Here is a 20,787-nt window from a genome sequence, read left to right as displayed (position 1 = left end):
ACATCTTTTTTTTAGTACATTTTCTGTTTGCTGGTATTAAGTAATGCAAGTGTTTTTTAAATACTAACTTTGTATCCAGCAACCTTGCTAAACTCTCTTATTGATTTTAGTCATTCATTTCTACCACCATTTGGATTTGCTAAGTACACAATTATATCATCTGAGATTAATGACAGTTTTGCTTCTTCTTCCAGCCCTTATTTTATTTTGTTTTGTTACCTGACTGCTGACCTCTGGTGTGACGTGGAATAGAAACGTAGTGGTGGGGCCATCCTTGTTCTCGATCTCCATTTCCCCAACACGTATGATGTTTGCAGAAGGCTTTTTGTAGATATCCTTTATCAGATTAAGGAAGTTCCCTTCTATTCACTGTTGACACGAATGGTATTGATTTTTATCAAATGTTTTTTCCACATCTTTTGAGATTATCCTGATTTTTTCTTCTTTAATCTTCTCTGATGTGCTAAATCTTATTAGTTCGACTTCTAATGTTAAACCAACTTGCATTCATGAAATAAATCCAACAGGATCCTGATTCATGTTATGCTTTCAATATATTGCTGGATTCAGTTTGCTAACATTTTGTTTAGGATTTTTGCATTTATGTTCAGAAATGAGATTGACTTGTAACTTCTCTTTCTCATGATGCCCATGTAGGGCTTGGCATCATGAACGTAGTTGGGGTGTGTTCTCCCTTTTTCTATTCTCAGCAAGACTTGAAATAATATTGGATTGTGTTCCTTGAAATTTTGGTTGAAATCATCTATAAAGCCATCTGGGCCTTGAATTTGTGTTTAAGGAAAGAGTTTTTTGTTTTTTGTTTTTTTTTTAATTTTTATTTATTTTATTTTTTCCCCCCAAAGCCCCAGTAGATAGCTGTATGTCATAGCTGCACATCCTTCTAGTTGCTGTATGTGGGACTCGGCCTCAGGATGGATGGAGAAGTGGTGCCTCGATGCGCACCCGGGATCCGAACCCAGGCCACCAGCATTGCAGCACGCACACTTAACCACCAAGCCACAGGGCCGGCCCAAGGAAAGAGTTTTGACTACTGATTCACCTTCTTTAATGGTTATAGAACTATTTAAGTTTTTTTTTTTTTTCCCGGATATTGCTGTATTTTTCTAGAAATTTTTCTATCTCATCTAAATTTTCAGATTTAAACAACTTTTTTTTTTAACTTCCGCAACATAGGTAGTGATTCCTCCTTGTCATCCTTGGTAATAGTTACTCATGCCGTCTCCCATGTTGTCATGATTGGTTTTACCAGAGGTTTGTCAATTTTATTAGCTCTTCCAAAGAACCAATTTTGGCTTTGTTAATTCTTCTTGTTATATATTTGTTTTGTTTCATTGATTTCTGTTTTTATTATTTCCTTCTTTCTACTTTTATATTTTTGCTGTTTCTCTTTAACTTCTTGATATGAATGTCTAGTTCATTAATTTCTGTTCTATTATATTCATTTTAACAGTACTCTCCAAGTAATACTTTTTCTGCATCCCCAAGTATTTCCAAACATAAAGGGATTTTCTGGTTTACGTTTTATATTGATTTCTAGATTAATTGTGGTCAGAGAACCTGCTGTATATAATTTCAGTCCTTCAAAATATATGAAAGTTAGCAATAAAGCAGTCATCATACAATTTTGTAGTCTGCCTTTTATATTTTACACTTAGTAACATTGTTAGTTTGGAGTTTTGTGGTTTTCTTTTTTTTTTTCTGGTGAGGAAGATTAGCCCTGAGCTAACATCCATTGCCAATCCTCTTTTTGCTGAGGAAGATTGGCCCTGGGCTAACACCCGTGCCCATCTTCCTCTGCTTTATATGGGATGCCACCACAGCATGGCTTGATAAGCAGTGCATCAGTCCGTGCCTGGGATCCGAACCTGCAAACCCTGGGCCACCAAAGCAGAGCACGCAAACTTAAGCGCCCCCTGGAGTTTATTTTTAATTGATCAGTTTGCTACAAATCTTGAATGGAAGTAAATTTGCCTAAAATTCAAAATGATTAACTTTTTTAATCTGCCAGCATAAAACAGTATACAAGTGTTTTCCAGTGAAAAGAGCACTTGATTTTTCTTTTGACCTGAAATAGCTACATCATTACTTTCGGTCCTGCATTGTTGAATTAGATAGCCACATGTTTGTTTGCTCAAACAGGTCTGTCTTATTTGGTTATATTACTTTAGCCAGGGTCAGCCGCCTTTTTATTAAGCTTATAAGTGAAATCTATTTGCAGTGAGAAAACTGAATAAAAACCAGCTGTTTCTTGGTTTTTCTCCAGGCCCGAGGTATGAAGAAACAGGTCATTGACGACTTCATCAACCAAAACAAGTATCTATTGGCAACCAGGCTCACCAGCCAGAAGTTGTTCCATGAACTCTGCCCCGTGAAACGGTCTCACCGACAGAGGAAGTAAGAACTCAAGGCTTTGCCTCTGCTTGTCGTTGCAATAGAGGGGACACGTCGCATTTTACTAGAGGGCAATTCAACATCTACCCTGTGACAGTCAGAAGTTATTCTTCACTTAACAATATTGATTAACAACTGTGATAGTAGTAGGGTGTATTAGTCCAAGACCAAATTATTGGATGTGTCAGCCTGGCTAGGGGTCAGAGAAGATCTCCCTAAGATGTAAGACTTTAGCTGAGACCTGAAGGATGAGTAGACATCAGTCAGGTGTCAGGGAGAGACTCGGTCACTTCAAAGAAGCATGGAGTATGAGACAGTTACTGTTCCTACTAGAGAATTCCACACAGGGTGAGTCTTTGCAGGTCTTGGAGAGGGTCTTGGAGAGGAGCCAGGACAATGACTAAACAGTAGGGAAGTGTCAGGTACCGAGGAAATGTTAAAGTTAGCTGGGAATGGGAAGGCTGAGGTATACTTACTCATACAAAGTGTCTAAAAAATCTAGAAATACAGGGAAAATATTTATTATACCTCTTTCAGATTAATGAGTCAGTGGCTTTAAATTTAGGACTGTTTCATCTGTGACAGGTGTCTGGATATGAAAGAAACATTGATCATATTATTTGAAAATATACCTAAAATATTGTTTAAAATAAGAAAATTTCTGGGGCCAGCCCAGTGGCATAGTGGTTAAGTTCACCCGCTCACCCAGGTTCGCAGGTTTGGATCCCGGGCCTGGACCTACACCACTCATCAAGCCATGCTGTGGTGGTGACCCACCTACAAAATAGAGGAAGATGGGCACAGATGTTAGCTCAGGGCCAATCTTCCTCACAAAAAAAAAATAAATAAATAAGAAAATTTCCTTATGTTTCCAGACTTTTCAGATACATCTAGAGACCTAAGAGAGAAGAAAGAAAGACTTTAATTAAATATAAAGAAGAATATCCTGGACTTTAAGGATTATTAGTTACACAGCCTTTAGAAAACATCCCAGATCCACCACTTCTCACCTTTTTTACCACTGCCCCCCTGGAACAGGCCCTTGTCATCCCTCGTCGAGACCGCCGTGTTAGCCTAATCAGTCTCTGTTTCCCTCCAGTCAGCTCTCCACACATCAGCCAGTGATCTTCCTAGAACTGTGAATTGGATGAAGTCCCTCTCCATCTCCGGGTCTTTGCACTTGTAGTGCTGTGTGCCTGGAATGCTCTTCATTCAGGTCTCTGCTCAAACGTTACCTTTTTAGGTGACATTTTCCTGACCAGCCTGTCTAATGGAGTATGACTGCCACCCCAGCCTCGACTCTCTCTCTCTCTCTCCTTCTCTTCTTCTTTTTTTTTTTTGCCCCCCATAACACTTGACACTGTTATGATGTATCTGTTTATTTGTTGTCTGTCTTCCACACTGAAATATAAGCTCCATGAGGGCAAGAACTTTGTGTCTTACCTGGCATATAGTACGTGATCAGTAAATACTTGGGAGAATGAACGAATGATTAGCTCAACTTTCCACTGGAACCATGGCAAAGGAAGCCCTTCAGAATGAGGCTCAATGACCTCTGGCCTGAGATAGATTCAACCAGCCCTGTCTGTGGTAGAAGAACTAGAGCAGATGGCTTCTGAAAGGCCCTTCTGCATCAAAGATTCAGTGACCATCACCTTAAAAGAAACTCCTAAGTGTTGTGAATTTTGGTTTGGGGAAAAGATCACCAGTCTGGAAAAGAAGCGGGTCATTAATGGCTTGGAAATCGTCTTAGAAACTTCCCGCGTACAGTTTTCATTAATAAAATGTATTCACTTCTATGAGATGAGCACCTCCTCTTCTTCACCTTTACTTCCCGTTACAGCTTTTAGCCATGGCCTCGGGGCTTGGTTACGAAGTCTTCTCTTTGGTTGTTGTGCAGGTACTGTGTGGTTTTACTGACTGCCGAGGCTACCAAGTTGAGTAAACCCTTTGAGGCCTTCCTGTCCTTTGCCCTGGCAAACACACAGGACACGGTGAGATTCGTGCACGTCTACAGCAATCGGCAGCAGGAGTTTGCCAACACCCTCCTACCAGACAGTGATACGTTTCAAGGGAAATCAGCGGTAAGTCATGGATTCTCTCTGACCCCACCCTCTTCACAAGCACATGGCGCTCGATTCTGTTTCCTCCTTCCTCAGGAGTTTTGAATACAGGTTCCAGGAAATCCAGAAATCTCTGAGCCTGTTTTGAAAGCCTACTCTTAAAACAGTCTTTTGCCCTGATTATTTCACCTCCTAGATTTTTAGCCTTGGGCCTTCACAGAAGGCATCTTTCCTATGAGTACAGATCAAAGAGCATTGATCCTTTTCACCAGTTTCTCCCCATGGTCTAGTGTTGCAGGACCTAGTCTGTGAAATCTTCTTTAGGCTACCAATAATATGCTTTCAAAATTCCTCCCTCCTTTACTTCTGCCTCTTTCACTCCATCCTAGTTAATCCTCCTTCTTTGCCCCTCCTTTGTCATCACTCTCTACTGAGGCATGAAATTCTTCTCTTTTTCATCATTTTAGTAATCATGGAAAATTGACCTAAAAAACAAAAGTTTCCTTCAATGTAATGATAAGTTAGAGGTTGTAAAACAAAGTCTATCGAGAAGAAAGAGCTTTAACTTTTAACAGAAGTTTTGGAAAGTCACCATAAAAATAATTTCTTTTGAAGGAAAAATTTAAATCCCTTGCAGATATTTTATATTCATCCATATCTGTTTGAGCATTTAAATGACTTTTACTAGACTCTTTTTTCCATCCTCCCTGAAAAAAAAACCAAACAACTTACCATTCTTTTGAGACACCTAATGGTTTTTCTCTCTTTTTCTTGCAGGTGTCTATCTTAGAAAGGCGCAACATGGCAGGAAGGGTGGTCTATAAAACCCTGGAGGATCCCTGGACAGGGAGTGAGAGCGATAAATTCATCCTTTTGGGTTATCTCGACCAGCTGCGGAAAGACCCGGCTCTACTGTCCTCGGAAGCTGTGCTGCCTGACTTGACCGATGAACTTGCCCCTGTAAGCACGTGGCCTGGGAGAGTGGGCTCCAGGCAGGGCTCGTGAGCTCCCAGGGCCCACACGGAGGTTTGGGAACAGCGCTGTGTTGGGGGCAGGGACTTCTCCCTTGGGGCTCAGGGACTCAGTCCTGACCGTCTTCCGTTTTCTCTCTCAATAGATTTTTCTCCTCCGGTGGCTCTACTCTGCTTCTGACTACATGTCGGACTGCTGGGACAGCGTCTTTCACAACAACTGGTAGGAATATTGCTAGGGTGAATTCCTTTTTCTCCACTAATACCAGGACCACGGTTTTCCTTTGAAATTTTCTTGTTCTTTTTTCTTTGATTTCAGAGTATACTCAGTGTAGGCAAGTGGAAGAATGTTTACACACTTTCAACAGCTGTTCCGTTTGTCCTCTTTCAGTAACTTGATATTTTTTATATTTGCTGAGTGACCCTTTCCCACTAGTTGGGAAAGAAAGGATCACCCCTGGCGGCCCTTGCAGGCAGCAGGGCCTGGGACTGTCCACTTCACCAGGGCACCTCTGGTGCCAAGCCCTGGGCCTGACATACATGGAGTCCAGTGTATAGATGTGCAGATGAATCAGTGACTTAGATATCCCACTCCCACCCCCAGTAAGACGGCGGGCTCCTGAGGGACAGACCACACCTCGTTCATGTCTGTGATTCATGTCACCCAGCACAGCACCTGAAAAGCAGCAGGCCTTTGATGGGTGTTTGTGGGTGAATAAAATTTTAGAACACTGGTCCTAGAAGAAATCTTGAAAAGCCAACTTTTTCTCCCTACTCCATCCCTCTGGGTCACATCTGAATTATTCTGGCCAGAAAAAAATTATTAAAATAAAGGAAATAATTCCACAGACTTTTTCGTCACTGATACTACCCTCAACATCAGAATCCTTCCATGTTCACAACTTAAATTTTTTGTTACCCCTCTGTTTCCTTCTGCAGAGTTTATTAAGCACAGCCTGTTATACTGAGAAACAAAATCAAACCTTTAGAATAAGCTATCTGTGAATTAGAACAGTGAGGGAAAAAAATCTCTGCTTCCCCCCCACCACCACCACCCCTCAAAAAAAAACCTCTATTTGTATGAAATTAGGAAGTACTTGTGGATATGAAAGCTTTTTGGTTTGGGGTTGTTTGGGGTGTTTTTTGTTTTGGGGGGTTTTTTTTGAGCCAGAGAGAAGAAACCTAAAATCGTTAATCGACACATCACAGCAGCCCAGCTAGAGCTGACCAGAGTTTAACTTCGTTTTAGGCGGGAAATGATGCCCCTTCTGTCCCTGGTCTTCTCTGCCCTCTTCATCCTCTTCGGCACCGTCATCGTTCAGGCTTTCAGGTAAATACCTCCATGGCTTCTCAGTGTGATTTCTGAAGGGTGAGCCCCAAACCTCCATGCTTGTTGGTATTTTTTTTCCACAAAACTTCTTTTTTCTTACTTTAGTGACTCAAACGATGAGCGAGAGTCAAACCCTCCAGATAAAGAGGAAGCCCATGAGAAGGCCGGGAAGACGGAGCCAAGCTTCACCAAAGAAAACAGCAGGTTTCTGTCACAAAACACCAAACCCACCTCCCCCTCAGCAGCAGACCCACAGACCGTGTGGCTAATAAAGCAGTGTTTGCTTTGTATATAGTTCTTGTATAGAGAGTCTATATAAGAACTCTGCTCCTTGTCCTTGTGTGGGAGATGTGGATGCAGGGAAAAGTCACTGCTGATTAGTGTTTACTGAGACCCTCCAGGCAGTTAGACACAGGGCTGGTTATGTTCTACTCAGTACCTTCGGTTTCTCAATCTCAGATTTAATAACGAGGGCAGAGAGCAAAGAAGCATATCAAAGAGATGCTAGATGAGCCAGAAGCAGAGCGTGGTGCGTCACCATAACTGTGTTGACGACCTTCTTCCTGTCCTACAGCCACTTCTGCACCGACTGAACGGCAGCATCTGAAAGGCTCTTTGTAGGCCCAGGACTACGAGGGTGGGGTCATCTCCATCCTGCCAGTGTGTCAGCCTTAAGAATATTAAATAACATATCTAGTCTTATTAGAACGTAGCATTTTCTTCTGCTTATTCCTTTTAAAAGTAATAGCATTACCCTATCCTGATAACATCTTAATTCCTCACTATTTCTCCACAGCAAGATTCCTAAAAAAGGCTTTGTGGAGGTAACCGAACTCACAGATGTAACATACACCAGTAACTTGGTACGCCTGAGGCCAGGCCACATGAACGTGGTCCTCATCCTGTCAAATTCCACCAAGACCAGCCTACTGCAGAAATTCGCTTTGGAAGTCTACACGTTCACTGGGTAAGCTCGCGCGTGCTTGCGTGTGTGTGTGTGTGTGTGTGTGTGAAAGAACATGCACATTTAGGTAAGGAGGGGACTGGAGGAAAATTACGTCCTTTCCTCTTTGCCCATGCAAGGTGTCGGCTGTGACCTTTCCAATCCAGAAATCTAAGCCACCATGAGGGGACCTTTTCTCCCCCTTGACTTCCTGTTCTCTTGGTTCTGAACAGAAGAGCTTAACTCAGTCTTCTTCCCTGAGCCCTTTCAGGAAACTGACTATCTTTAGCTCTTGTGTATTTTCCTGAAGTCAGACTCTAAGAGTGACAAAAGTGACACCCAGCAAGGGATGGGGAAATGGGTAAGTGAAGGGTTGCAGCTGTTGTGGAAGCCCTCGGCTCCCACAGAAATCCTTCATTTTTTCTGTAGTCGGGCCCCATCCAACACAAAGCCTTTTCCTATTATGTGAAGTTTGGCTGAGGTATTTATGTTCCCTGCAATTAAATGTTCGGAAATACCCTCAATCCTCATTCTGTTCTTCCTCCAGGAGCAGCTGCCTACACTTCTCCTTCCTGAGTCTAGATAAACACAGAGAATGGCTAGAATACTTATTAGAATTTGCTCAAGATGCAGCCCCGATTCCAAACCAGTATGATAAACATTTCATGGAACGTGACTACACTGGTTATGTACTGGCTCTGAACGGCCACAAGAAATACTTCTGCCTCTTCAAGCCCCAAAAAACAGTCGAAGAGGAGGAAGCCATGGGGTCATGCAGTGATCTTGACTCTTCCCTCCATCTGGGTGAATCTCGAGGGAAATCTTCCTGTGGCCTTGGATCCAAGCCCATCAAAGGAAAATTGAGCAAGTTGTCCTTATGGATGGAACGCCTGTTGGAAGGCTCCTTACAGAGGTTTTATATCCCATCATGGCCTGAACTAGACTGAGAGGATTTCAAAAAGAGACTTGAACTCTTCCGACTTTTTAACAGGCCCCTGTGAACAGGTATTTTTAGGACTCAAACTATCACAATGGACAGAGTATAGATTTTAGATTATTCTTCTAGAACAATGGCTAGAAGAATCTTTCCTTTTTTCTGTTCTAACCTAGGAATGACAAGCACCACAAGTTGAATTCCCTAGATCCAAATATTTTCCTTTGGGTTTTTTCCCTCATTTGAATGCCGCACTATTTAAAACAGACTGCTCATTCCCTGTTCCTTTGTTGTCCCTGTCACATGCTCACAGCACCCTCCCCTGTCCAGTCTCTGTGCTGTGGGAGAAGCACAGGGCTCAACCCCGCAGCAGTACCCGGATGGAACCTCAGGAGCCTGGTGTGCTGGTCGGGTCTTTTACCCCTCTCCCCCCACCCTCCCCTCCTGGCCCCCGCTGTGCTTCTGCCACGGTGCATGCTGTAACAGTGGAACAACCCACAGCAGCTTCTAGGCCCTGCATCTTGAAAGAGGCCTGGTTCCAAGCAGTCTTACATTTCGTGGTTTTTCTGGTAGTAAGTGGCCAAAGGTATATTTTGGGGGTATCCCCCTACAGCAGTTTGTCAGCCACGGTTTTAAAAGGATAAGGATGAGGGGGGGTTTTGCATGTGAGTTTGGTTTTCTTCCCAAGACAAGAGAAGGGAGAGCTGGGCAGTGATTGAAGTGACCCTTTGTGAGTGCCCTGTCAGCCGCCTCCACAGCGCTAAACATAGCCGGGGAGGGATCCACACAGCAAGAAGTACTGTAAAGACTTTGAGCCATTTACGTGTATGTTCTCAGCTGCCTTTCTGCCTCTGTCGATTTTAGGGTATGGATATTAGGAGCCATAACTTGTAGTCTTGTTCTCTGAACGTAGAGATAAGCTGCTATAAGCCAGTAGATGTTAAACAGAAGACACGTTATTCACCTGCGATGAGTCGGGCTCGAGGAACCTCTTCACTCCAGTGGTGTCTCTTTAGCAAAATGCTAGACATGTCTTTGTATCGAGGAACCTAAAATTTCTCGACAGTTGTATTTTGAACACTGTTACCCCAAAAGTGCTGTATCTTCAAGTCCTCTTTTGTGACAAGTGAACCAAGACTTGTTCTAGATAGACTCCTGTTTTGCAAAAGGCTTACTTTGAGCTTCTGGCCTATATTTTGATGACTCACCTTAATTGTTTTCGCTCTTAACTAACAACTGCTTCACCAGTAACAGGGTCAGACCTATCATCAGCACCCCAGCTTGCTCAGCTCCAAGGTATGATGGACTCCAGGCTGGACTATACCAGCCAGTTCGAGAGCTTACCTTTCCTTTTTAAGGCAAAGCCATCAGTGGAGTTTGAACAGCCTGAAAGAGTGGTCTGTTCAAATGTCAAAGCAAACCCTTTTGTAAAGTGAGGGGTCAAAATCAGTGATGGGACAAAATAAGTTGGTATTTTCATTAATCATAATTGCTTTAAATGAAGCCATTTGGTCCTGAATAATTTAAATATTGAGCTACCGTAGCAAGTAATAAATTAATTGAGTCCAGGAATTCCTAGTTTTAATGGAATCTATAGCTTTATTTAAAAACAAACAAATCACTGCTGGGCTTCATTTTTCCACATGATCCTCTAAAAATGGATGCTTACTCTGATTGCCCTATCTCATGGCACCTGGCCCAGGCGGGAATGACCAAGGAATTCATTTGACTCCTTGATGCACCGGTCCTCAGACTTATTTTCTGGGTCTTTTATGGCCAGGTTGCTTATATGAATAATGTTTTGGTTCAGTGGTAGGTTTTTATTTTTAAATTCTGGTACTAATGGGATTCCTGACCTTAATTTCTGAAAACCAAAAACTCCCCAGAGTTGTTCATTTTTTAAATTTTTATCATTAAAATAAAAAGCACTTTCAGACAGCTGCACCTTCCATTTGTACTAAGAAAGGAAAGTGATAAAAGGATTGAAAACATTCCTGGCAAATATTTCAGTCCAAAAATTCTACAGATCTGTTTGGGGGCTGGTAGATATGTCCCCCAAGAGGACGCTAGGGAGCTTTTATTTTAAATTGAATTTTACCCTTGACCACCCAAGCCTTTCCTCCTGAATGTTCTTTCCCATGAATTTGTTTACTTTTGTGTCAAATGGATGAGCCATTGTCATGCTCAGCCAGTGCCACTATTTCCCTTTCGCATTTCTCTTTATGATGTAGGTAATCACACAGACCCAATTTTGGTTTTAAGTTACCTTCCTAGTCTTCAAATATCTTTAAACTGACAACACTGATGTTTTTAAAGGTAGGTTTTTCTGGTTGATACAGACTATGCATCATGTTTAGCAGATGGGATAAAAACTGGCCTAAGACAAGTCTTTGTAGAAAACATGCCCATTGAAAAAATACTTTTTTATTGCCCAGACGTCCGTGGTACGATTGGTCTAACATAGAGCTCGTCAGCTCCTCATAAGCCATTTCAGTGAGCAAGACTGCCCTGACTTCCAGTAGGCCCCTGGGCTGGCTGCCATCACTGACTGACCATGAAAATTTGATTGTAGTTTTCAAATAATAGGTTGATTTCCTCCTCATTCAGTACATAAATGTTTTCCTGATATAAAAAGAAATGGGATCTGATTGTGTTTTAAGTGATTTGCTTTGTTTGGGAAAAGGATTAGAAGCGAACACTCAGACCTTTTTTTTAAGTAAAATTCTTTAAAAGCTGATGCGAAACATCTTCACAGATGAAATGTTGCTCACGTCCAAATACCTGACGTTGTCCTTGAAAACAAACACAGCGAGGCAGCTGCTGAATCTGTCTGCTCAGTTTGTCAAGGAGGATAATTATGCTTTTGAGACAGATCTGAAAAGAAGGTGAATATTTTGCACTTTTGATACTCTTAGGAACAAATAACTTATTTGGCAAATGGTGTCTTTTTTATGTTGTTTTTGTTTTGTATCGTGAACAGGCACTGAAGCTGATGTTATTTTTGTTTTAAGAATATTACAGACTGGAAACAGAAATAAACTATTTTAATGTGTGATGATTATGGGTAGCTCTTGCATTATGAGATGATGATTTGATCATGGACACATCAACAAAATTTAATTTGCATGTAACTCAACACATGCTCACGATCACGCCTTAACTGCAGATTTCGGGAATTGTCCTAGAGGCTGCGTCGGCTTGAAGAGGAGAGAACGTGGACCTGAGGCTGGCGGGGAGCGGGTTAAGGAAGTGTCATTGGCTCTTTGGAGGCCAGCTGATAGCGTCTGGTTAGAAGACACTTCCTGGGCTTTTGAGTGGGAAGTTTATTTATTAGGATCTGTGTGTTATTTTCTTTCAAACTTTTTGTTTATGTTTGTGAAGACACATCAAGATGCAGCCCTCAGCTCCTCAGAAGAGCAGTTACATTTCAAAGGAAGATGCTAGACAAATACGGAACGTTTATGCAGTATTATTTCCTAGGGTTTTTTTTTCATTTCATCCCACTCATTTTTAGATAATCTTGAACTAAATTCTCCATCCTTTATTTTTTCCCCTTTATCCTTTGCCGTCTTTCATTAAAGGAAAAAATCAAAGCAGCACAAGTACCACTTGTTTTTGTTTTTTTAAGTTAATCCAAACTCACTTAGAAAAGAGCTGTTTGGATTCGCGTTCTACCGAATGCCCTGATTTTACTCCACCAGTGACACTTTTAGCAGAAAGTTTTCTTGGCATCAACTCTTTAGTAGTCAGACTGCTTGCTCATAAATTCTTCCTGAGGATTTGTCATCGACGCACTCTGTTGTTTTATCTTGAAGAACACGAGATTCAGACAGTTGTCACTTTGGGGAGCACACACAGCATCTCAAACAGCAGGTTAGCCGCCAGGAGGGCCGTGTTTCCTACGAGGAAGTAAAACCCGATGTGAACAGAGCCTCTCAGGACCCCTCAGCCTTCTTGCCTTTGAGCCTCCTTTTCCAGGGTCCCTCCTTCCGCACTCTTCTCTGGGCCGCCCAGCCACCCCGTAGACATGCTCCTGGCATTCTGCTCCATCATCACTTGGAAATAGTACATTAAAATTCAGAAGGTTCTTTACTTTGAGAACAGATTTCCCCCAAAGGAAAACCTATATAATAATGGTATGTATTGTAGCCTCTGAGACTAATACACCTAACTCTAAGCTTTTCTAACTTAAAATTATTGGGATGGCATCTGCTTTGACTCTCTCTCCTAAACCAGCCAACTCCTCACTTTATTAATGTTAATATTTATCCTTTGAGAATTCACTTTTCAATGAAATATCAAAGGAGGATGGCACTGTGCCACCCTGTCACTAAACTGCAGGCCGGTTTCTTTCTCTTTCGCTGACTGCTGGACAAGCTAATGATACTTAGCTACCTCCCAGGGGTTTTGTTAGGGTTAATGAGCTCGTGTTTGTAAGGTGTGCAATAACAGGTTTATTTTCTTCACTGTAGGACATACCCAGCAGGTTCCCAAGTTATACAAAAGGACCCATCCATCTTCTACTTATTAACTAGATTCATATAATTTAAACTAGCAGCTGCCTATGGATCACAGTTTTCTCGCGTACTCACCGAAAGGATCGTATGGCGGTGAAACTTCCACAAGATCACAACCCACCACGTTCAGGCCTTGACAACCCCGGATGATCTCCAGAGCCTGCCCAAGGTCAAGCCACAGCGGTAAGCATTTACAAGGAAAAGCAGCCATAGAGGCCTCAGTGGATTTGTCCCAACGTATGCCCACCTTTTGACTTGGAACTGTTGCTTTCTCTCAGTAAACAGTTATTGACTGCCAGGCACACTGGTGGGCATCACAGAGACACAAATGACCAACACGGTCTCTGCTCCCGAGGAGGGCTCCAAAGTGTGATGATGGAGACGAGCCAACCAGTCATTTCAATGTCATGCATTCAGGGCTTCAAGAAAAGCAAGCATAGAAGAATAGAAGCACACATATCAGCCCAAAGAGGTGGAGGAAGGCTTCTCCAAAGTGGAAACACAAGAAACTGACCAAGCAGATGCCTAGGGGAAGGGTGGCCCTGACAGAGCAAAAGATACATGCAGAGGCGCCACGATGGAAGAAGTACCAGCAGTTAGAGGTGGCTGGAAGACAGGGTAGGTGAGGGGAGTGGTGGAAGAGAGTCACTTTGTCTGAAAGGGTTTCCATTCTGCAGGTGAAAAGCCCGGAAGGATGAAAAGCTGAGGGATAATGATTGTGTTTTAGAAAATTTTCTGATGGGAACTGAGGGTGGCTCTGAAGAGGTAGTTATGACCATCCTCGTTTCTTAGAGGATATGAGACAATTGATTAAGTTTAAGCAGTCTGCATTCATGTACTCACAAATATCTTCGAGAACCTACTATTTGTATGTCAGGCATATTCTAGGCTCCAAGGATACAGTAGTGACCAAAACAAAGGCTGCCCTCCTGCAGCTTCCCTTCTAGTGACAATCACACTCCAGCTCTGCCTCCCTGCGTTTACGCTCAGCAGACCTTAGGGAGCCTTATTAGGGTGTTGCTAAAACTCTTGAACTACCTTGGTAGGTGGTTAATCCCATTGTGCGCACTTTTAAAAGATGTTTAGTTTTCTTAAGGGGGTACTACAATATTGTCCCCATGAACCGACTACAGGTGGACCAGAGGCAGAAAGACCAAATAAAAGACTACTGTATTCCAGGTAAGCAATGAGGGCCCTTGGCAAAACCAGTCATTCTTCAATAAGTGAGTATTCAAACCTACACTCAGCCCTAACAAGAGTAAAGGCCCAGGTGCTCTGCTTTTAAAATCGTCTCCTGATTCCTGCAGACTCACTACAAGTCCCGGGAAAGTGGGGAGTTAAGTATCCTCACCCCCAGGAGTTGTCACTGGTGGAGCCTCCTTACCTGACTGGGGGTGAGACCAGCAATTTCGGGGGTCCCTGTCCCCGGGGCATAGGCGGGATCCAAGCCATCGATATCAAAGCTGATATACATGGGTTTGCCTCCCATCTGCTGCCTCACTTCCCCCATCAGAGGAACGAGCGACTTCATCCAGCAGTCTTCAGCCAGGACCACCCGGAAGCCCTGAGGAGGTAGGAATGAAGAGCGGGAGGTCGATGCTTCTGCATGGCAGCATTTACTGGGCATTTCCCATGTGCCTACCCCATGCTAAGCTCCTACGTGCACATCACATTTGACCCTCAATCCCCAGGAGGAGGGAACATCATCCCCATGTTACAGGTGAGGAAGGGAGGGAGGATGACAAGTAAAGAAACAGCGAGTAAGTCAAAGCTGACCTATGGAGACGGGATCAGAGAGAAGCTTGGCTAAAGCAAGAGACACTCAGGACAGCTCCTGCCAGCACCCCCTGGACAGCTCTGTCCAGAAGACTGGCCTCTGCACGCTGTAAAAGCAGGGCACTTGGGTCTTTGCTGTTGGGGTCTTGTTGTGTGTGATCACCTGGGGGCCACTCTGCCTAGTGAGTATGAGCTTGAGAACTAAGGCGGCGGCCGCTCGCCTTGGGCTTGGACCTCCTCAGCTCTTTTCCAAGCCAACAACATTGAGGGCTTGGTTTGTTTCTGCTTGTCTCCCCAGCCCAGCGATAAGAGGCCTCCTCTGCCTCGTGAACTAACATCCTCCCACCTCTCTGCTCCACAGGACTCTCTTGATGCAAATTCAGCCTTTCATCTCCACTTTCTGAACTCGATTAGCAAAGCCCCTATTGAATCCGTGGCCGCCATTGAGTGAGCAACGGAGAGGAAGGTCTTTGGGGGCTAGGGACAGAGGGAGGGCATTCAGTCTGTCACCTGGCTCCGGCTGTATCTGTAGGGATCCAAGGTCATGGAAGAGCCCCGGATGCCGATCTGCACCACGCGCTTACAGTCCAGGAGTCCCTCGTCCACGCACCGGCGGAAGGGTGTCCCGTGATAAAGCTTCTCTCCTAGGGCCTTGTCGGCCGTGTCCATGTGAGCGTCCACATGGAGCAGCCCCACAGGGCCATGCCTGATGACAACAGGGCAGTCAGAGGCCAGGCTCCCTGGGGCCTGAGAACAGCCACCCTCCAAGCCACCAACACTTGATGACAATTCATAGCCACGGAGGGGCTTGCAACTGGTTTCTGTCTTCAAACCACTTAGCATCTCAGAAGAATAATAAACTCAGAAAAGTCAGGCAGAAAATAGACGTGCTTTAGCTGCCATTCACTACCTGTCACCCAGAATTTTCTTCACTTAGAGATGGAAAAGGCTGGGAGGATGAGAATAAAGGGTGGTGGCTCAGGGGAGCTCCACTGAACACTGAACTAATCAGAGCCACCATTTCTCCAACTGTGGCACGAAGAAGCAGCTTCAACCCAGCTCTCTCTCCATATCTCCATCAACCCTGCCAGCCACCCAAAATAAACACACAATACAATTCAGTGCTAGGCAAACACAGCTTCGAGAAAAGACTTGTACCCACCCACCCCGAAGGAGAATACTACCCACATGTGCTTTCCATATAAGGATTCAGGAGCTGCGTAGGCCCTCCTCTCTCTTTCTCAAACTAATTAACCAAAGTCAGTCAACCCATGGTAGACTTCCACTCCTGGAAAATCCATCTTCTCATTTTCTGGGAAAGGGGCCCTTTTGGGAAAAAACAGGGCCTCTGCTCAGCAAACACCACCACTGTGCCTGTCAGTATTTGCATTTGGCCTTCGAAGCAAAACAGAAACTGAAGTTAACTGGGGTTGTGTATTTCACTAGGGCTCATCTTCCAAAAACAGAAGCAAATGCTGAGCACGCACAGGAGAGCAGATCTAAGGCAAGAGGGGTGGCCAGAAGTGTTAATAATAAATTGTCTTGGCTTCCAGCTGGTGACTGACAGAAACACCTGGAGCTCGACCTTTATTTTGATCCACGGAAGCAACTCAGTTGGGAATTGCCAATCAGCCCCAATAACCTGAGCCAGCGAGGTCACCTGGTGCCGTCTAGCAGCAAACAACGCATTCCCTCGCTCCTGAATTTTGAAACCTCGCTTGGGGCCAGCCACTTGGGACTTACTTTTTTGCCATCGCTTGCAATATAGGATATGTGATTGTGTGATCTCCACCTGCAAAGAGGAAAAAGAAGAAAACATCTGGAATGTGGATAAGATTAGAGGACCATGTATCACATAGAACAGTCTTCAATTTGCCCAATTCTGCCACCCTTTCGATTAGGCTGAAGAACTATAACCACAGCTAAAATAAGATCTTGTTCAGTAGTGGGAAAATGGCCACTAGATGTTTGAGATGATTACACTGTCATTTAAAAGAGGGAATTAGGGCCGGCCCTGTGGCTTGGTGGTTAAGTGCGCGCGCTCCGATGCTGGCGGCCCGGGTTCGGATCCCGGGCGCGCACCGAGGCACCACTTCTCCGTCCATCCTGAGGCTGAGTCCCACATACAGCAACTAGAAGGATGTGCAGCTATGACATACGACTATCTACTGGGGCTTTGGGGGAAAAATTAAATAAATAAAATCTTAAAAGAGGGAATTAAACAAATTAAGGCTTACAGGTAAAAATGCCCAGAACAGCTCTGTCCAACAGAACTTTCTGCAATGATGGACATGTTCTATATCTGCACTGGCCAACATGGTGGCCATTGAAATGTGGCTCATGCAACTAAAGAACTGAATTTTTTATTTTATTTTAATTAATTTTCATTTAAATAGCCACATGTGGCTAGTGGCTACTGGACAGCACAGGCCTAGAAAAGTATTACTATTGATAATTATTAACAGCAACAATAACTAACATTTATCAAAGCTTAAAATATGCCAGGTACCATGGTGGGCACTTTATATGCACTTTTGTTATATGCCCCTCACAGGACATAATGAGGTAGGTGGTGGTATTATTGTTCCCATTTTACAGATGAAACAATGAAGCATAAATAGCTAGTGAGAGGTGGAGCTGAGATTTCAAACCATGCCATCCAGCAACCACACTCCTCACCACTGAGCTCTGCAGGCTAGGCCCTCTGATTTGGCAAAAAATAAATTTGGATGTTTAGAAAAAGGTGCATGTCATTTTAACTATTTGTGAACCACGAGAGAAAGAAATACTACAGTCAGGGCCGGCCCCGTGGCTTAGCGGTTAAGTGCGAGCGCTCCGCTACTGGCGCCCCGGGTTCGGATCCCGGGCACACACCGACACACCGCTTCTCCGGCCATGCTGAGGCCACGTCCCACATACAGCAACTACAAGGATGTGCGGCTATGACGTACAACTATCTACTGGGGCTTTGGGGGATAAATAAATAAATAAATAAATAAAATTATTTAAAAAAAAAGAAATGCTACAGTCAGAGAGGGGCAGGGTGGGGGGGATAGGGGAAAGCTGCCCTACAGATTGATATAGACCCTGACGAGCAGGAAAAGACCCCTGTGCAGTCCTCTTCTCAAATAAAGTCATTAAAACAATGTCCTTGAAATAGTTTAAAAGCCACAATTGAGCCCCCGTTGGCAGCCTTCCCCAGGCGTGGAATCAAGGGCTAGGACAAAGGTGAGGTAGGTAGAGGCACTTGTCAGGATGCAAAATTTAAGGGATGCTAAAAAAACTCAATAATCAAGATAAATACTATTTTAATGTAATATTTATCAAAATCAATGCAAAAAAAAATCCATGATAAATTTTAAAGAAAGATAGCTCAGGGCCGGCTCCGTGGCTTGGCGGTTGAGTGCGCGCGCTCTGATGCTGGCGGCCCGGGTTCGGGTCCCGGGAGCGCCCCGAGGCACCACTTCTCCGTCCAACGCGAGGCCGAGTCCCACGTACAGCAACTAGAGGGATGTGAACCTATGACATACAACTGTCTACTGGGGCTTTGGGGGGAAAAGACTGAATAAATAAAATCTTTAAAAAAAAAAAAAAAAAAAAAAAAGAAAGATAGCTCAGTAACTGCATTGTTCTGAGCCATATTGAGCCTGAGGCAAAAGGGGAAAATCAGTAACACTTATTGTTCATTTCTTTGGCGCCCCTTAAATTTTGCACTGAGATAAATGCCTCACGTGCCTCACCCTAGTCCATCCCTGTCAGTCATACTAGTCCAAAAATTTAAATATCCTCTCCCCAGGGGTTAAAATACATGAATTAGCAATGTTCTCTTTCCTACTGGCTGCATATTCGCAGTGGCTTGCCCTGGAGAAGGAGCCGTACTCAAGTCCATGATAAATAAACTCAGCACAGAGAACTGCACTCATCCTTGCACATGCCATTACCCAAGGTCAGAGGAATACAGCCAGCTGCTATAATTTTCTGATAGGCCTCTTGAATTAGGCGGCAGCTGTCCTGAAGGTTGTAGAGATTGACATTCACATCTCCTAGGTCTGCAACCATGAGGGACTGGAAGGGGAGGGCCCCCGTGCTGGGGTTGGCTATCCGGAGCAGCACTGACTCCTCCCGGATCCGGCGGGGTCCAAATCTGGAGGAGGAAGAATCATCCTGTGAGCCAACCACAGAGGTTTAGAGGGCCTTCCTAGACTGGGGCTTCTCAGCCTCTGCACTGTTGACATTTGGGGCTGGATGATTCTTTGTTGTGGGGGCTGTTCTGTGCATTGCAGGATGTTTAGCAGCATCCCAGGTCTGTACTCACTAGATGCCAGTAGCACCCCTCCCCCAAGTCGTGATAACTAAAAATGCCTCCAGACACTGCTAAATATCCCCTGGGGGCAAAATCCACCCCGCCACCCCACCTTGAGAACCACTAATCCAGACTATATATTGAAGAGATCAAAGGCACAGACTTAGGAGCCCATCTATCACCAATTTACTAAACGGCATTAGATAATTTCTTAATCTCCCTGAACCTCAGTTTCCTAATCTGTAAAATAATAATAATGATATTTACCTTAGCCTGTTGTTGTAAGAACCAATGAGGTCATCTATGCAAAGTGCCTTGCACTTAGTAGACATTTAATAAATGGTGACATTTATAATTCAGACCGTAGTCAGATGTAATGCTGCGAAACTGAATCAAAATAGCTGATGCTCAATAATTAGGAAAATGGATTTTACTTCCTCTGACTTGATCTCAGGAAAATTGCCTTAATTTGAGCAATTCTTGAGGCAGGTGACATCTAGAGGTTTTGAGAAGGGGCAGCCAGCTCCTCTGTTCTCAAAGGTAATGTCCTCTGACACTGTAAGCTGGGGGGTTACTGACAGCCCCGTCCCAGCAAGGCCCAGGGATGGGACGTGGTGAAGGCTGGGTCCCCTAACCCCCTTTCTTTACCAAGGGATGACACGTGTGTTGAGCTTTCGGGGTTGCCTGATGAGGGACCAGGGAAATCAACTGTCTCTCAAACTGTTAGGGGCACTTTGGAGCCAGGCACCAGCTTCCAAACTGACCCTTGGTGAAGCGAGATGCCGATCCCCGTGTTTTGTGTGCGCAGTGGCCGCCAGGCTGTGCGCACACGTGTCTCCCAGTGCTGCGGGCCTTACCTCGCCCCGGGCCGGTTGGAGGTCCCAATGTCCAGGGGCACCCCGACGAAGGCGGCGTCCAGCCCCTCGGGGGAAGCCTGCACGGGCAGCCGCATCATGGAGCAGACGCCCACCGGCCGGGCCACGACGTCACCGCTGGGGGGCTGGTTCCGGGGGCCGTCAGAGGCCTGGTGGCTGGGGCTGCGGCCAGGGTCGCAGAGTCCCGCGGCAGGACGCGCGCCGCGCCCCAAGCGGCTGGAGCGCAGCCCCCGCGCGCCCCCGCCAGCCCCCAGGCCCCGGGCGCAGCCGGACGCCAGCAGCAGCAGCATGCCGCCCGCCCGCCCTTCTGCAACACGTGTGCCAGCGCCCGAGCCGCCGGGGCTCAAAGGGCGGGGGCCTCCTGGGGATCAAGGGCGGGGGAGGGGCCCCAGCTAACGGGCCGCTCTGTCCCCACAGCCCTTTCTGGACTTCGTCCTCTGCCTCATTTTGGTAAATAGAGCCGGGCCAGGGCTCCCCACTCACGCCCACCTGCACCGTCCCGGTGGGTCTGCACCGTCCCGGTGGGTCTGCGCCCCCAAAACCAGGCCCTTGGCAGCTGCTTCTCCCATTCAGAGTAATATTTTAAAAGCCAAAAGATTTGAAGAGAAAAGCCCTTTCTCTAAGCGAGGGAAATTGGAAATGCATTTTAAAAAAATAATGTAT

General features: G+C 44.9%; 2 protein-coding genes across 3 annotated transcripts in view; one reads left to right on the top strand and one right to left on the bottom strand.

The window, feature by feature from the left end:
* Window positions 1-11,708, top strand: part of DNAJC16 (DnaJ heat shock protein family (Hsp40) member C16) — a 35,598-nt gene extending 23,890 nt beyond the window's left edge. For both annotated transcript variants that reach the window (XM_014783889.2, XM_087446765.1), the window contains 8 exons: window positions 2,285-2,415; window positions 4,313-4,496; window positions 5,253-5,435; window positions 5,593-5,669; window positions 6,696-6,776; window positions 6,882-6,980; window positions 7,573-7,743; window positions 8,267-11,708. In XM_014783889.2, coding sequence (XP_014639375.1) covers window positions 2,285-2,415; window positions 4,313-4,496; window positions 5,253-5,435; window positions 5,593-5,669; window positions 6,696-6,776; window positions 6,882-6,980; window positions 7,573-7,743; window positions 8,267-8,666 — 1,326 coding nt within the window. In that variant the 3' untranslated portion in view covers window positions 8,667-11,708. The remainder of the gene's footprint in view (window positions 1-2,284; window positions 2,416-4,312; window positions 4,497-5,252; window positions 5,436-5,592; window positions 5,670-6,695; window positions 6,777-6,881; window positions 6,981-7,572; window positions 7,744-8,266) is intronic.
* An 86-nt stretch (window positions 11,709-11,794) lies between these two features.
* Window positions 11,795-20,414, bottom strand: AGMAT (agmatinase (putative)). Its single transcript, XM_004425606.2, has 7 exons — window positions 20,107-20,414; window positions 18,888-19,090; window positions 16,690-16,738; window positions 15,457-15,652; window positions 14,555-14,734; window positions 13,246-13,330; window positions 11,795-12,552 (listed from the first exon to the last, which is right to left on the bottom strand). Exons 1-7 carry the CDS (start codon window positions 20,412-20,414, stop codon window positions 12,479-12,481), a joined length of 1,095 nt encoding a protein of 364 aa, XP_004425663.1. The 3' UTR covers window positions 11,795-12,478.
* Window positions 20,415-20,787: the final 373 nt, after the last annotated feature.

Source organism: Ceratotherium simum, chromosome 22 (genome assembly GCF_057802395.1).
Source record: "Ceratotherium simum simum isolate JZ-2026a chromosome 22, ASM5780239v1, whole genome shotgun sequence".
Taxonomy (NCBI): Eukaryota; Metazoa; Chordata; class Mammalia; order Perissodactyla; family Rhinocerotidae; genus Ceratotherium; species Ceratotherium simum.
The sequence above is the reverse complement of the archived record's forward strand: the minus strand, read 5'-3'. Positions and strand labels throughout refer to the sequence as shown.

Coding starts and splice junctions, on each gene's coding strand:
- AGMAT (XM_004425606.2), bottom strand. CDS start 20,414: ATGCTGCTGCTGCTGGCGTCCGGCTGCGCCCGGGGCCTGGGGGCTGGC. Junction 16,739..18,887: donor CTGTATTCCTCTGACCTTGG/GTAATGGCATGT, acceptor TCCTCTTTGCAG/GTGGAGATCACACAATCACA. Junction 15,653..16,689: donor TTGCAAGCGATGGCAAAAAA/GTAAGTCCCAAG, acceptor TGTTGTCATCAG/GCATGGCCCTGTGGGGCTGC.